Genomic DNA, 17,632 nt, shown 5'->3' with positions numbered 1-17,632 from the left:
TGGGTGAAAAGGCATCTGTTAGTTTTACAATTCGGCTAAGTAACCCTGTAAATAAAGAGAGAGCGCGTTTTGAACGGGAGAAGGAGAGAGAGATAGAGAGTCACTGGAAATGCATCTCGCAGCATCTCTTATGCATCATTTGGATGGCTTCGAATGGGTAGGGGATGATAAGTGTGAAGGTTCCCATACACGGCAGCATTATCATAGCGAGGACTTGTACAATCTCGAACATTTGATAACCATCGAAGGACACATTGTAAGCATCTGCTATAATCTAATATAAATATTAAGAAAGGATAACTATGGTGGGAAATGTTGTTTGTGTGTGTTTCTTATTGTTTTTTTTTATTGAAAAACAAATGCTTTCCTCAATTCTGGGTTTAAACACACTCTCTGTGATTATTTCCTACTTTTTCATGGATTTTAATCTTGGCTATGGTTATTTTGCTCAATCAAGTACCCTTTGGGTGAGTTTTGTGACTTTATTTCGGCTATGTTTTTTAAGCTAGCTTGTGTGCGCTTCAAAGAAGGTGCTGTAGGAATTAGGGTGTAGAAAAGGAACTGGCCATTACTCTTTATGGAGCAGATACACTGCCGATAGAAGTAATACAACTGCTTAGGCAAATGCACTGTTCATGTTCCCTCTAAAATCAGCACGAAATCTAGGAACATTCAATTTCAAGGTAACATGCTTTTCCACTCACATTGGTTAGTTACTCAGGTAGTAATAGACGACAAGGATTAATTATTTGCAGGGATTGCGCATCCCAATGGTAGCATATTTGGATTACAAGAAATTTCACTGATATGGTTGGATGGGACGAAACAACCGACACATGTTGGGTACTTTTACAGGATTTTTGAAGCAAACTGCTGCTTACTAATTGATTTGTTTGATTACTGCGATACTGTTTCATTACGCCATAATGGACGATGAGCATTACAATTGTTTACATTCTTTGGTTTTAGTTTGGCAACGACAGCATCATGCTGCAGTTTCCATTACATATACTGGAAGCTACGTTCTATACTCCAAAAGGTACCATTTATATAATATTTCATGTATATGAATTTGTGATTCGTTAGAACTCATTTCTATCCTCATGCGGTAGCTGAGATAGCTTAGTTGGCCTCATAAAATATAGCATCTCCGTCTGAATTTAACGCCGATACCGGTTCAGCAGGTCATCGTTGCATGATCATATCATATTTGTGTTGATGTATATATATAATTATTGTATAAATAGTGCCGCCTTGTATATTTACCGCACACATACAAATGTATGCAACTACAGTAGAGTATAGTATAGGGTATAATTATATTTCACATGGTTTGTTCGATACGTCGCTCAGTCACCGCTCAATGTCTCGGTAGGTCGCAAGTCTTACAATTCAGTACTGCATATAAAACATTAATATATATGTGCACAAAGCATGTGACTGGTTTTTTTTGTTTTCGTTTTTTTCTCATTTTTTTACAATTTTTTTACCTACGGCTTTTTTAAATTTTTTACACAGTTTTAAACACCTTATTAAAGGCTCTACATAAATATATCTATATGCTTTATGCTTTCACAATCCTTGTTTTCGTAGTTAGCTATGCTTTATATTCTGACACATTTAAGCTCCAGTTTCGTTAGTTGGATTTTGTTTTGTACCACACCCTTATCGAAGTGATATTGAACTTCACACTTTGTGAGCGTAGCTGAGATATAAATATATGCGTTTATTCGTTTTTCTCTGATTTTTTTTAACCTTGAGCACGTGGGTTTTGTTTTCGTAATAGTTTTGATTATTTTCATAAAGTTATGCTACTCATCAGTCTGCCATTTGCATGTGTGGTTTCTGTTTATCCTAAAGTTGTTTATTAATTTTCATAAAAGAATTAAGAAACATTGTTTTAAAATACTCTTGTTAAAAAGTACACACCACAAGCGTTGTTCTACTCTTCATCCTTCATATGGTTGGTATTGCGTGTACCGCTACGATGATCGTTTTGAGACGATGCGAAACCCTTTTGCAATAAATACTTCTATCGAAAACTCACTGCTTTTAATAAGACAAGTAAAGATGTTTTCGTTTCGTTTAAAAACAGTTTATTAGCATGTTGTCTGTAGTACCCCGATGGCCGATCTGCCATCTTTGGCTGGAAAGATTCAGATCGAAACATGTTCAATTCTCGACTGCGTCCAGCAATTGTTTTAGTTTATGGTATATCCTTAGAAGCATGACGAAGAAGAGAATTGAGGCATGGAGAAACATGTAAGCATTAGAGTAATTTCATTCATCTTCGTGAACGCATTATGAGCCTTATTTCATCCTGCTTTCTTTGACGAAATGATGCTTCTCTTAACTGGCTGGTCGCATCTCAATGATTAGATGGAAATAGTAGGTGTTTTTGTGTCAGTTTTATTTGGCAAATCCATCCTTCATATAGTCGGATGCTTTATGTTTATTTGCTCCGAGCATTTTCTTTCATTTTAGTATTTTATCTTCATCCCTGCTTGCTCTTTTGTTTACTCTTCTGTTCTTTTTCGGAGTTTACGCTTCTCGCGGTATGGCTCCCAGCGGAATTGCGTGCCCTTTTGCCGCGTTTAGTGCCGCACTGTTTCCGGCCGTTTATCGCAGGACGTGCCACATGGCGATGGGTTTACGATTGTTCTGCATAAGGTCCTGCCAGTGCTGCGTCCCAGTACCACCCTCGCGCAGACCTACTCCACAGCCAAGGTCCTGGCCCTCGGCCTCGTTCGACGTGACGAATAGCTCGACCCCGGCGTCTTGTAACTGCGAGGAGGGCAGCTCGAACGTGAACGCCTCGTTCCAGATCGGATTGGTCGGATCGAGCGTCCGTATCGCGCTGGTTTTGCGCTTCTTGACGCGCTTATCGTTCACCAGCAGATACAACTGTACATAGACACGAGAAAGACATGGTTTCAGACCCAACACTGTTTATTCACGGTTGTGATAATTACCTTCACGAACGGTTCGTGGGAGATGGAGAGATTCTTCGCCTTCATCACGACCACCGTGAGCCGTTCGGCCTGTGGAAGGTAGCTAAGCGAGATCAGCAATTCAGACGTTGCCTCGGAGGGCTTTTGGGATGCGATCAAATCCCCCCAGAGCTCGCACCCAGACAGGTCAAGCGTGTTGAGTAAGAATCGAATCTCACCGATGACGGTGTCGTGTGAAAAGCGGTCGTAATCAAGCAGCTAAAGAAAACGAAACAAAAGCAGAAAAAATGAGCAATGGCTGACGATATGAGAGGGGAAGTTGAGACAAACACAGCAGGTCTCAGAGAAACGATGCCAAACACCTCCTGAGGATTCATATCAATTCAAATATGAAGTAATGGCGGACTCGACGGAAAATTTAATTTCCAGGTCATTCAAAAATAGCATCACGCGTTCTAAGGAGTAGCTAGTTTCCTGGAAAATATCTCCCATTCGGACTCGTGCCAGACAGATGGTCTTTCCGCTCGGGCTTGATTGCTTTTATTGATCGAATGAATGGTTGTCAAAAAGCTTTGAATTCGTCGGCCTTCCTTCAAGTTCAGCAAATTCACAGGGCACCAGGTAACAAAATTCCAATTATAACCTATGCGTGACCATATATACAACTTACCCATGTTTAGCTTCGTGCGTAGAACATTGTAGATCAACTTTTGTGCGTTTTTCACGCACATATCGTACGAGGAACTTCACTCAAATAGCTCGGTTTGGAGCGACAACAGCATACGACAATAGTATGGCAATAAATTACACAAAGTTCGTCGGGAAAGCGTTGGAGTGAAAAGCACTCCCAAACAAATCGACTCTAGGTTCGTTGTTGAAGCGTCCCGTGAGACGTCTCACGGCCCAGCGGAAAATGGATGACGCGTTTTTATCATTCAAGTACACTCACGCATATGGATAGGTTTTTAAGATATGTATGAGCTTCGCAAGGAGGAGTTGCTTCTCATGTTTGTGACGAGATGTGAATGAAAGCGGGCATTGATTGATGGTGTGTTCGTTGCAAGGTCGCGTGTATAAGCGATACGAATCATAATATGTATACATACGTATGTAGCAGGCATGCGAGTGAAGGTGATCACCTTCATTCGCAGCCTATTGTCCTGTGAATGTGCGAAAATCGCGTCTGATCAAATTGAAGAATATGAAGCGCCACGTCAAATGCCGGCAAAGCCAAAGTGAGCCTTACAAATGGGGCTTATACGCCAGACGGTGAATGATAAGATGGAAGCAGTAGCAGTACCTGTAGTACAAAGTTGCTCTTGACGAGATTGCGGGGCTTCAGTGGGAATGAAAGCTGCTGGTCAAAGTACGGGTGCGTTTCAGTGCGATGCACTGCCGTCTGCTGTGTGCGTTGTTCTTCGTCTGGCTCCAGGAACATCTTCACGTACGGATCACGGAACCCAGTGTCTCCGATGGGAGTCAGATCTTGAGCTGTTCATGCGTTAAGGGAGAGACAAAATTTTATAGTGGCAAAAATGGATGGAAATAAAGTCTAAAATGACAGAGTCCTACCTTCAACGAGGTGTACCAACAGCTCTTCCTTGGCTCCGTCGTACCGCAATCGCAAATGAAAGCGTCCAAGCACCTTGTGGATGTCGTTAGCCGCCAAAATCACCGGAACGCGTCTTCGTGGAGATCGTCCGCTGTCGGACCGAATAGAACCAATTGGGCTATCGGGAGCACTGTTCTCACCGCCTAAGGGCATCACTCCCGAAAAGGTACTGTTACGTTTCTTGGGAGAATGGACGTCTCGGGCGCTGGCACCACTCACTATCGAAGCCAGACTTGCTTTGCTGCCTCGCTCCAGGACCCCGTCTGCATTGCTTCCGGATCCGACGGGGAAACGACCCTCCAGGCTGAACGTACGCATAGGACTCGGTGAGCGAGATTTCTGCGATTTATAAGTCGGATGGTGAGACAAAAAAGAACATCAATAATAACTTTTGCTTTTGATTGCTTCGTTATGTTGTATATTTAGAAAACTATCCTTAATATACAAACAATGAGGCTAAGAAACTTTTGCTAGCACTTACCCTCAGAATTATGTTGTCAGACGTGGTGGAACGGGTGTCGCTGTTGGCATGGGTCATAAATTTGGGTACACATTCTCGATAGCTCTGTTAAAAGCACGACAGATGCACGGATACAAAACCTTGTACTTGTTCTGTGGAAGGATCATTGGCAATCGGGAGCACTTACCGAGGTGCGCGAATGGACACTCTCCATGCTGTTGTTGCGAGAAGCGGTCGAACTAACGGCATGTGGCGGTCGGCATCCGGTACCGTAGGATTTTTTTGCTGATGCCATCCCTGTCGGAAGGCTTGGCTGGAGAGGACTTGGTGTCACTTCAACCGGACCGGTGGCTAGCGTTTCCGAGCTGATGGAATGGTGGACAACACTGCTGGCTGGCTGCACTGGCACCGAACCGCTCGTTACGTTGCAGTCTTGCAGGTTGATCTTGCGGGCGGCTTTCTTTTCTTCGAGACGATCTAGCTCGGCCCACTCCTTGCCTTTACGACGCACGACGTAGTATCGGTACATCACGATTGTGACCGCCACCAGTAAGGCAAGCCCAGTGCCGGCGGCCGCGCCCAGAACGGCTGAGCTCACAAACACCATGGTTCGGATGAACGGCCAAGGGTATTGAGACGAGCAAAAGAGCGTCGTGGAGAAAATTGCAACCCGTATCGAGAGCTTGGTCTAAGCGAAAAAAAACAAGGAGAAGCAAAGAAAGGATAACAAATTAAAGTCCAACGTGCCACAAAACATCATGATTCCAAACGGTGGCAAACCATGATAATAGATGACACAAACTGACAAACTAGTGAGCCTGTTGGTAGCCATGTACAAGCAGATTGAAGCTATGCTTCGAACTGATTTATTTCAATACCAAGAAAAGCCAATTTTATTGATGAAAACCCAAGGAAAACAATACGAGCTTTGAGGTGCCTAAAGCTATGCAATTTGCTAAGCATTACAATTTATGGGCTTACGTGTGAGTGAAACTTGGCTAACTTTGTTGAACAATTTATACTGTTTATTAATAAACGGCTACCTTGTACCTTGTCTGCATGGTTTGTCATCAACAATACACTGTAATACAATTAATCACACGCTCTTTTCCCTCGCGTGCACACATGACGCTACGCATCGGAAATGATGCGATTCATAATGTATGTATCATTTCGTTCATCATCTCAATTCGAATACGGAATAAATATCCACGATTTTAAACTAATTACCAGCAGCTTGTTCGCGGTGTAAGCACCATAATAAGCTGTTGTTTTTATCAAAGAAATTGCAAACAGAAACTATTCGATTTCACTGGGGAAAATGCAATGAATGTCTCCATTTTTCACGACATTGCACAACGGCCGGCGAAGCTTCTATGGACGATCTGATGTAGAAAGAATTCAAATCCAGCGAAAGGTGTGCTCAAGTGAAGAAACCGGTTGCGGACGGAAATCGAGCCAGTTGGACTACGGAAATTGAAATGGAAAACCGATGCACGGGCAACGGAAAATGCTTCAAGCGTCTATCTCCGTCGTCCGGGAAGCCATTTATTCATTTCCTTTCCATGCTTTTCTAGTAGTTGCACTTTCCCCTTGACTTTATGTACACTAAAAGTAGAGGATTCAATTTAGTCTCCATTTGAAAAGGTTGCTTAACGAATTACGCTAGGCGCTGTATTTCTTCCCATTCTACGGTATTCCGGTTTGTTTCATTGCATCTGGAACGTTTTCTGGAATCGACGTTTCGGATGACTGCGTTTGGCGAAGTTATTCATTTAAACTCAAAATAAAATTTCAACTGCATCCGTCCGTGAAAGCTGCTTAACAACCCATTTGCCAGTTATGCAAACAATCTGAAATCTCAGACCCCGACTCACCATAGCCGGGTCATCTCATTGCTTCGGTTGAGGTGCTTCACATTTCGCAAAGGTCAAACGAAACCGGACAAAGTTTTATCTGCTCGCTCATACGAAAAGCTTCGCATTTTTTCTCTCTGGTTCTACTTGACACCACACAGAGGCGTATTGTCTCAGAGTGAAGAGCAAAATAATCCTACCCAAGAGTTTTCGAGGGTGAATGGTATTTTGCTTAATAATTCGAAAAAAGGATTTGACGAAGATGGGAGAATCACTGACAGGTAGCGTGTTTCAAGTGCTTCAGAAAACAACGTCGATAATGAGAGGTAATTAAAGCTAGCTAAAACGCTGCTTAAAATGAATCATTTTAACGGGAAGGTAAGAACTATCGATCATCGACATTGAACCTGACGAATCAATCGTATTACGATATTAAACTGACAGCTCCAGCTGTACTGTATAAGTATTGTTTTCATTTCGAACGGATTGTTCTATTCAGACACTCAACTTGTCGTTGAAACTTACGACTCCGTTATCTTCATTGACATTCCATTTTCCATTTCCTTCTAGCAATATTAAAACGAAGAACAGAAGCACTGTTCAAGTGTGGATGAAGTAGGCACACGAAAATGATTCGATATCCTTTCACTCGGCTCATCAAACCCGACCTCTATAAGGACAAATGAAAGAGACCCGTTTTTTGTCATACAAAACGGTAGACCGAACCATTTGTACAAAAAAATCGATCGATATTATACAGACAACACGTGATAAGGTTGCAGTATACTAAGGGGGCACAAATCGGATGGCATTTTAAGACGATCAATTTCAATCAACCTTTGGCTCGCATAAACCAACCCTACAACCAGCAATCCGGTAGCCTAGATTGGCAGGGTTTGATCTAAAACAAACAAACGTATTAAGGTGATTGATTGCATAATCCACTCAGTAAATCCGGAATTCCTCTTTCCGGGTTTGGCTTCAGGTCTATTCTTGATCGATTAAGCTGTAAACGTTCAATCGATACCAGGAAGAGCGTTTGAAGCTGGCAAGGCTTCTTGAATGAGTAAGAAAACACTTCAAACAACGTGATAAAACAATTCATATTTATTTGGATGTGGAATCATTGCACAACTGGTAGCAGCAATGCTCTAACGTCTGTAGAAGAAGCTACAGAGCAGCTCTGATTTTCCATTTCATTTACTCTCATTCATTTCATTAGTCAAACGCCCCGTTCGTAGCCCGGTGTGACTAGCGTGTTGCCGAAAATATGTTTCCATCAATGGCACCGACGGAAAGTCGTTATCATGGCTTGATTTTTTTCACCAACACACGCAGCACACTCTTGTTTCCCCTAGGCAAATCGACCAATCAACTCGTCGATTGGAACGTTTATCGAAAATCGATATCAATGGTTCGTGTTTTCAGTCGACAACTGGCCATGCATTGCTCTTTTCCGCGAGCCATGTTTCCATGCCCCGGGGGCCCGCAACGTTTATCTTATAGGTATTTGGCCTGTAGCAAATACCACTCTCCACTCAACTGCCATGAAAAATAGCAAGGGTATAGACCGTCAGTTGCACGCTGGCTCTCCAATTTTACGCTTTTCACTAGCGCTACGGAAACGACAATTATACCTAAATGTGTCAATTACTCTGGCGGGTGACCTTTCGGTGGGGGCGACAAGCGAAACGATCCCGTATCCATCTCGTGCATCCCGCCGGGTATTAATCAAATTTGTTCCAGTGAACTCCAACGGACCCGTGGGGCCAACCCCGCCGTTGCCAATGGAGACGCCTGGTGGCAGTGTCGGCGCCGTTGCCAATGGAGACGCCTGGTGCCGCTCAGCAGGCCGACTAGAAAAACTGGTCCATGCCGGGAAGCAGGAAACCATACCAGTTTGTGGCTGGTTTGAGACTTCCACTGTGAAATTAGCTTCCGCTGTGCTGCTTAACGATTAATGAGTATCCATGTTGTAAGTCATCTCCCGCAGAGCATGAAGTTTTGTTTTCTTCTTTCGACTTTCGCTCCAAAAACATGTCGTTGTTGAACATGCTCATAATCACAGTATGTCGTGGAATATTACTTAAGTCATGGATAAAAATCACTTTGTTTAGCTGAGAAACCTATCATTCGATTTGTCTCATCTAATTGGCACAAAATAATCCATCCAATGTAACTATACTAAAACCATTTCAAATTGAACCATATTAATCATAACTAAATGAAAAAAAAGAATCCACGGCGCTGCTCTACTGTAATCATTCTATTTTCGTTTGTTGTTCGGCGAGAATTTGCTACTTGGAGAGAGAATCTAATTTTCACATCCCTCTGAACTGGAATAAAATTGCAAAAAACACGTTGTTGTCCACCATTTCGTTTAGCGAGTGTAAATGTGGTTTGAAATACACTGCATGTCAAAACATAGATAAACGTCTCTATAAGAGTGATCGCATGTCTAAAGACTAATTCTATCACAAAAATACTACACATGCACACATCGATATGAGAAAAACATTCATGAAACACTTCGCTTTAAAGACAGCTTCAAATAAAAAGTTACTGCTAATAGGACACCCTCGGTAAGGAGTGTAGTGAAATCAAAACATGTCAAAAGCTTCCTGTCTCCTTTCAAAGTTCTCATTCACGCTACCTATTGCCGGGATGTCAATCACCGCGGACGTAAAATACATTAGTGGTATACTGACCAACCGCTGCATCCTTCGCTTCGTAATGAACGAGCAAGGCATCGCGGAGAATCTGGCCTTTCACAGTCCGTTTATGATAGGAAGACAACAAATCAAAGCCCATGAGGCTCACATATGGCGGATGGTCCGATATTAATGAACTGGAAAATTGCTTTACGAGCGGATGATTTTGTCTCGTTCAATCGCCACCGGGTTGACCAAAGAGGATTATATGCTGCTTCGTCCTTTGCTTCTGCTACTCCAGCTGTTGAAGAAATGAATGAAGCCTCTTTTTACACACTGGAACCAGTACGTGGTAACGTTCCATCGCATGCCTGAGCCTAATTTCATTGCAATGTCGACGAAGGATTTATGCTTCGGTCTGGTAAACGATCCGATTGAGTGGCTTTTCCCGTTAGGTTTCCTTATGAGCACCACTGGCAGGACGCGTGTGCTATTTTGATGCGACGATGCGATTTATGAGCGTGTAGTTTTTATCATGATACTGCCTAACATGCAAAGGGCACCAACAACTCTTCTAAAAAGGATCCTTAAGCTGGCTGACCTGAACTAACTGCTGATGGGCTTACACCAAACGATGCATATTTCCATGTCTGCGAAGGTACAGTACATGACTATAACGATGTTCCATACTTACTTTAGCAAAATTTAGTTCTAGCTCACGCAGATAGGAGCATTCTCTGGAAGGATGAACTATTGCATATTTTCTCAAAGCTCTCAAACATTCTCACACGCTCAACAGTCATCTGTAGCGAGCAACAGTTTGAAAATGCAGCTGACTTTTGACCTTCTAATGAAATGTCTACGAGCGGCATGGCAAAGAACGAGCGGCAAGAAAGCCAAAGAAAAACAAGGTATTTAAACCATTTTCCCATTTTCATGACAAGTTTAAAATCGCATTAGTACTTGCGGAACTGTAGCTCTCCTATCTAGCAATTTTTTTTTCTCGTTTATTTTCTACGATATCGACGTAAGCAAAATGGTACTTAATGGTAAAAACGAAATCACCCAATATCTTGCGACCCAAGACGTGCCTTGTTTTTTATTGGAAACATTCCAGACATGCCGTACGAAAATCTCGTCCGGCGTTAACGGAGGAAATATGATTTCGTCAACCTTCAACAGCATTTTTTGGGCAATAGCCCGCTTGACGCGTTTTCGTAAATGTTTATTTTTATTGTCGCTAGTCATTCTTGCATTCAAGTCAGCTCTTCCCTCATGTATTAAGAGGCAGCAAAATGTCAACAAAACTCTTGAGGATTTTATTTGGTTTCTTTTATAGTCTTTTCCGCATTCAGCGCCCACCTTATGGTCTGCTTTATGTGTGAATTGCCAATCTGGAAAAGCTTTCATAATATTTTCGTAGTTATGATGAGCTGAGTTTTTAGCATCAAACCGTTGATCTAATTTTTACTGAGTAGCAATAATAAAACACCTTATTGATCATGATGAATCTGTAAAGCATAAAACACAACAACGTCAACTATGCTGTGAAGCACAGTTAAGTAGTTGCACATGGACGAGAAAATATTACAACGGGCACTACAGCTTACCTATGAGGGTTGAGTTAGGTTAAAAACATAGATGAAAATTCATAATTCCAGAATTTTTCAAGTCAATGGTATGTGCTTTATGTCATGTTGATGGATATATATAGGCCCATTCAACCATTACGTCTGCTCACTGTTTTCAGACTAGATCGTTAATGCTGTGCCAGCTAAAATTCGTAATGGTGAGAATCATGTCATATGTTAGAGAATGAATGCAACTTGTACTAGAAGCGATCAACGCAACGATAAGCTGGCTACATGGTATGCAGCACCTGACTATCGATTGTATTAAAGATTAATAAATGCGCATGAGATTATTCATCGAAAAGCAAACGCAGAACAGGCTAGAAAAATCACCCATCTGTCAGTTCGACATATTATGCTCGATTGGCACAACATGCTGCACATTTTGAAATCAAAGAAATGTGCATTATAAAAATCACTAAAACAAGGTTTCTTGATTTGATTTGAGATATAATAAACTATGTAGTATTAATTATCTCATTTCATCATTTATCTTGTCATGACCGTAAACAATAAAAATAGCAAGCAAAGCCGAACAAGCAAACAAAGCTAACGAAACATGTGTAGTCCTTAATGATAATGACTGTAATTTAAGTTGCTGAAGGTTATTCATGCACGTGTACGTTTCGTTTTTGGTGAGTGAAAAGTTTCACAACGCGATTCCTATTTCCTTACGCGCACTGAGGGAACGAAAATTACTATCATTAATATCCATCATCGTTTTCATCGTCTCAGCGACCTCGAGCGGGTGCTTGACAAGTTGCCCAACATATTAAAATACCACCCTTACCTAATTGAGTTGCATCCTGCAATCAGGCCTCTACATCAGAGACGGCTTGTGGTTTGCTCATATGAAACGTCAGCTACACAGACCATAACCACACGCTCGGAAGTTTTTTATTCCATCATGCTTTCAATTTTCTTACTTATCGAAAACATGCACGCTTCTGTTCTTGCTTCGTTCAACTGAACTACTGAAATGTTCATGATACCTTATGTTAATGAGTTATGTTTCAAATAAAATACTTGAAAATGAAATCCACAATGAGCTAGCTTCCAAAACATGACAAGATGTAAAGGCGTCTTTTTAACGCCGAAACGGTGTCATGAGAGAAAAAAGAATATGACATCTGAAAACACCCACTGCCAATGTTGTTTCTAGTAGTGTACAAGGTAAATCAAACAAGGATTTCTCTTCCTCAAAAAAAAAACGTCCATACCTCAAAACCCAATATTTAATCATATGCGTGTCGCTTCGCTACTCGGAAGGAGCCCGATCGACTTGTTGATTAGTTTACGAAACTATAGATTTTCATGCACGCTCTTATTCACAAGCTACCTGTGGATTTTTTAATATGCTTTTCCTCTCTTTTCGAACTGTCGCTGTTAACTCTTAAATCTGAAAATTTCCACCGATAGCTTGGAAGAAATCAATATTTCCTTCGAAAATGCGGTAAAATAAAAAAATTACATTCGATAATATCGTCCCTTCATTACTTCTAGTTAACACCATTTGGTTGAATAGAACTTAAGCCTACTCTATTTTTTCATTTTTGAGAGCGTGTATGTTGAAAGCGCTAAATAAAAAAGTCGCCCACACGTTACTGCGGACATGTCCTTCGATGTGTCAACCCTTGAGACAGGGCTGAAGATGAGTTTTCTTATTACTCTGCTCTCCTTCCGAAGAGGAAAAAGGCGAGCATAATCAAAGGTCGGATTAAGTTTTTTTCGTATCGTTCAACTTTTCCATTCCCGATCAACCGATACATCATCTGACGAGTGACGAGTACCGTGGAAACCTTCGGGAGCAGATGGGCAATTTTTATTGTATTTAAGATAAAACAGAGAAAATCAAACCATCCGACCCTAGTGTTCTTGGGGTATACAGAAGCTTTAGAGGTTGCTTTTTAGGGTATTGTAAAATAGGCATGCTTCTATCGTACTAAGTAGCACGCAACATTTTTTTCAGAGATCAAAGCTATTTAATCCAATAATAGCTGAGAATTATGAACTATTAAAATTTAAAAAAGGGGGATTTTCTTCAGTGGGGTTTTCCTTTGCGAGGGTTCACAGGGCGCTTGAGGCGTTTGTACTTGAGCTAACATCGTTAGTTGTCAATTCACATCTGGACGGGGGTATTCCTTCTTAGCAACACATCGCTTAGGCGTTGGAAAACGTGTCCAACGCGAGCTCGAGGTCGCATACAAAACACCTGAAGGCATCCAAGGACCAACCCCCCGGTGGTAAACGATAGCGCTACATGTGAATCCTTCAGTCTGCATTAGTGACGACTTGCCGCACTGCAATATGTTGACGATACAATCTACGGCGTGGTAAGATCGGAGCATCCGGAAACAAGCCGACGTACGACGGAGAAAGAAAGCAGAAAGCCCGAGTGGCGTGTACCTGGGCAGGGTTGAGATGAGCTGCCACCCATCGTCAAGGATAACATGCAACGCAAAACGCCTTTTACATCCTGGAACAGCTACTCGGGGTGAAGATTACACCGCAGGAGGAGCATTTTCCACGGATAGGCCCGTACCAAACGAAACTAGCTTGCTGTCGTGGCTAATCGGTACTTACCGCGTCAAGTTACAGCTGGTCGGGTCTTGAGAAAGAACGAGCTGTTGCTGTGCGGATCCTGTGCGGAAGCGAGCCTCGAGCTTGCAATTGAAGCCCGCAGTGATCGAACCTCAAACTAACAGCTGTTGCCCAGTAGAGGTGATGTAGAGCGTAAAAAAAATAATAGTTCGTGGAGATTCTTGTTCAAAGGCGTTCAAAGGCGCTGCTTTCCGCTATGCATTTGATATGCGCTGGACTATTAATTCTCTTCAAACTACATACAGTTGCACTTCTTTGCTGCATATGGCTCCCGTTACATCATCACTTGCACAAAATTCTATTACATGCCAGATGTTTTCGTATCAACGATAGACACGTACCACCGGTCGGATTGGGAATTTTTCCCAATTGATCCCCACGAGTTGGTGCTATTGCAAAGTCGAACGTGGAAGCGAATGGAGTACACACCGACGGAAGATGTAAATATTTACCAGTCGCTGCACAAACACGCACCAGCTGTACGCTATAACTCTACTCCTTGGCTTCTCGTGGGAACTGCATCTTCCTGCGAGTGAAGAAAATACCGACGACACTTTGCAAACAACAAAATCACCACGAAATTCCTATCACCGCTATATCCACTAATGGGTAAGTTAACATGAACAAACACCGAGCCTGGAAATTATTGGATAATGCAAGCAATCCTTATCACACCGGTTTCTGTTCCGTGCTGGCAGCAAAGTTGCACTGAGGCGTACTGGAGATCTCACTGAGCTAACGACCACACGACGGTGCTCCGAAACCAACAAACACACACACACACACACACACATATAGTCTGACGATGGTTCGGGTGTGCTTTCGGCAACATTCGCGTATTGGGAGCTTTCCCGAGCGCGATAGCAATTATACCAGCCTACGACGCACTTTCACTATATGTTGATGGAGGCGCATGGTACGGCATGTGACGGTTACTTCGGTCAGTTGATGGAGGCGCATGGTGCCGCTCACTGACGCTATATGCAAACCAGTCAAAGCTCACAAGAAGGCGCCAATGAACTGACAAACACACAGTTTGTTCCACGCTTCATCTAGCATCCATTGACCTGGCCTCCGTCGCCTACTCCTGCCATAGCGTCGGTGTTGAGTTTCTGCTCGGAGCAGGCCGATAAGGATTCACAGTTGTACCAATACCAGTACAGTGTGCTGCCGAACGAGCAAAGAACCGAAGCAGCGTTCGGATTTTCCTTTGCACACACTGACGGCACGAGGCATCAAAAACAACACATCGAAATGCCGCCGGTTCGAGTCTACCCGGCCATCGCAACACTGCTTCGTTCGCGCCACTCCAAACCGACCGTCCGGAAGCTAATAATGAATGAAAATGCCCCATTCAACTGCCTGCTTGCCACTCTTTTCATGCCTTTGCAGCTCTACCGTCGCCATTGGCGAAGTGGTGAGCGTGTGTTTGTGGTTGAAATACATGCAATTATCATAGCCTCCTACGCCGTCTCGAATGTCTTGCAGCTCACGTTGAACCGACCGCTGGTTGGGTGGGCTGTTGAGAACGTTGTATGTATGAGCTGGCCAAGCTGAGGTTGCCGCATGTGTTCCACCAAAGTCAACGCTAAAGCACTCGGAGAAAACGTGAAGCAGTGGTTCAGGTTTTCGCCATGTCCATCCTTGCTTCTGAGGTATTTTTATTAGCTATATCTCTTGCACAAGCCTCTTACCCTTGCTCGGCCGGTTTGTACAACACGGCCAAGCCTGTGACGTGCGTCACTTGGAGGTCCTATTCAAGAAGCGCCTTTTCTCGAAGTTTTGCACTGGGTGTCAATTTTTCCTGTAACCTGAAACAGCTGTTATCGAAAACTGCAAAGCATACGTAGGGATTTGGAATATCTATGGTGGTATATTACGATCGGGCGTTATTAATCGCATTACCACACACGAATGGTGAGTGAAATTTTGTTCAGTGTCTAAAACACATTGCCAGAATACTAATAAGACTTGAATACACACTCCAATCGAGACAATATATACACTCCAGGAACTCATCAACCGTGCTATGCTGCAATAAATGCAAACTAGGTGTTTTTGACACCTGGTTAGCCCTCAACCACAGCCGTCAGCACATCTCCAGGAACAGCCTAGCACAAATTCACTAGTAATTTCATTGGTTGCTGGTCCTAGGACGCACTACCAACAATGCTTGCAAACGACATGTTCGGGTCAGCAAAACCATACTTTTGTTCGTACGAAAGGAGCATTAGTACGTTAAATTACACACTTTTCATTTTCGATGGCAGACCTTACGAAGAGGAAACATATTTCCCTACAAAACCACAACTCATTACAAAGCAGAAACAGCGCTGCACCGAAGCTGTGTTAGAAGGGGGTTTCACTTCCATTTGTTTATCGGCACAAATATGAGCATACATTGCAGTGCTATGAACAAACACTGCATCCCTGAAGACCTACAATTAATTTGCATCCATAGTGGCTAATACCTACCTTTTTAAACCATATCATAATCAATATCATATTCAATCAAATATTGTTGAAATGTTTCGGATATTTTAATTAAATTGACTCATAATCAAAAAAAGTACATGTGCATTGTTTCATTTATCTTGCACAGAACTATATTACAAATCGCCTCATCGGAAGGCAAGTGCTTACATAATGATATATACTATTCTATAACAGGATGAACACGGAAAATCGTTCTCGTAAGGACAATAAATCATGGAACAAATTATTAAAAAAAAACAATAGTAAAAAGTTATACATGTCGAACCTAAACATAGTAATTTCGTTTAATTTAGAACGGTTTTTGTGACAAGTTTAGCTACTTTATCTATGGCATGTACGATGTATTTAATGATGGCTTTTGTATTCGAAACTTATGGCGCGTTTTCGTAGGAGTTCAAAGAAAAAAAGTAGAGCGCAAAAGCCTCATGAATCTGTGTTTCTTTGGCTGCAATATATGGTTGCCTAAGCTAGCGAGACACTACATTTCACAAAGGAGTGTTCGATTATCTCAGTGTAAAGACAAGCCTTCGAGCATCTCTTGATAATGGATATCGGATTCAATGTTATTGGGTGAAATAAACATGAAATCTAAAATATTGAAATCATATGCGGGTTTCGATTGAGGTGGTGTTTAGAGAGCAAAAAGGCCCTTGTAAGGCACATTGTATCGTTGTAGATTTCTACGGTGTGCATGTGTTAATTTTGTCTACTTATAGCATTCTAAAGATGCGTTTTCTTCTCTATGATTTAAATTATTTTTTAATGTTTTTTTGTCAAAATACTGTTGAAAAAAGTTATTACCAAATTGAGAAGCACTACTGAAAACAACACGACAATACAATACACCAGGAAATCACAAGTACAAATACAGAGATCAATTCTTACAGAGTCGCTTTGTGCCAGTTTTAAAACCGCTGAGCAATTCGTCACTAAAAAATCATATTATCAAACCAATGAAATTTAGAGACACTTTTCCGGTAATTCAAACAAACAAATCATCAAATAGGCAAAACTCTTTATACGAACTATTTTTAAGTATCGATTCTTTACACAATTCAACTTTTCCAGGATATTATGGCTTCCATAAAATCTAAATGTTTTTAGCCTTTTAAATAGTCGGAAATGCAAAATGTCCGCAAAAACCTATACATTTTCCAGTCACATATATCTATTATTAGCATCTAACGAGTAAGGCTCCTTTTAATACTTTTGTACCAATTTGATATCCTTCCTGCCGGAGAGTATTTCCCTCTGTGCTTGTGTGCGTGTGTGCATAGCGCAGGCCGTTTAGGTGATTGACTCAGCATCCAGTGAGCATAGTGTAACTACTGGTACAACTCTAAGAGAACAAACAATTCATATTATACGTCCGAA

General features: G+C 42.0%; 1 protein-coding gene across 1 annotated transcript; it reads right to left on the bottom strand.

Moving 5' to 3' along the window:
* Nucleotides 1-328: 328 nt before the first annotated feature.
* Nucleotides 329-5,630, bottom strand: LOC128724992 (synaptotagmin-B). The gene is made up of 6 exons (XM_053819085.1): nucleotides 5,211-5,630; nucleotides 5,045-5,128; nucleotides 4,524-4,902; nucleotides 4,252-4,442; nucleotides 2,973-3,209; nucleotides 329-2,904 (listed from the first exon to the last, which is right to left on the bottom strand). The coding sequence occupies exons 1-6, from the start codon at nucleotides 5,628-5,630 to the stop codon at nucleotides 2,620-2,622; spliced, it is 1,596 nt and encodes a 531-aa protein (XP_053675060.1). The 3' UTR covers nucleotides 329-2,619.
* Nucleotides 5,631-17,632: the final 12,002 nt, after the last annotated feature.

This window comes from Anopheles nili, chromosome 2 (assembly GCF_943737925.1).
Source record: "Anopheles nili chromosome 2, idAnoNiliSN_F5_01, whole genome shotgun sequence".
NCBI lineage: Eukaryota > Metazoa > Arthropoda > Insecta > Diptera > Culicidae > Anopheles > Anopheles nili.
This window is presented reverse-complemented; position numbering and strand designations above follow the sequence as displayed.

What these genes read in the sequence shown, in the direction of transcription:
- LOC128724992 (XM_053819085.1), bottom strand. Translation starts at nt 5,630, where the DNA reads ATGGTGTTTGTGAGCTCAGCCGTTCTGGGCGCGGCCGCCGGCACTGGG. An exon ending in AGAGCAACTTTGTACTACAG is followed by an intron (nt 3,210 to 4,251) that starts GTACTGCTACTG and finishes CGTTTTCTTTAG; the next exon opens with CTGCTTGATTACGACCGCTT. An exon ending in CCCACGAACCGTTCGTGAAG is followed by an intron (nt 2,905 to 2,972) that starts GTAATTATCACA and finishes GTCTATGTACAG; the next exon opens with TTGTATCTGCTGGTGAACGA.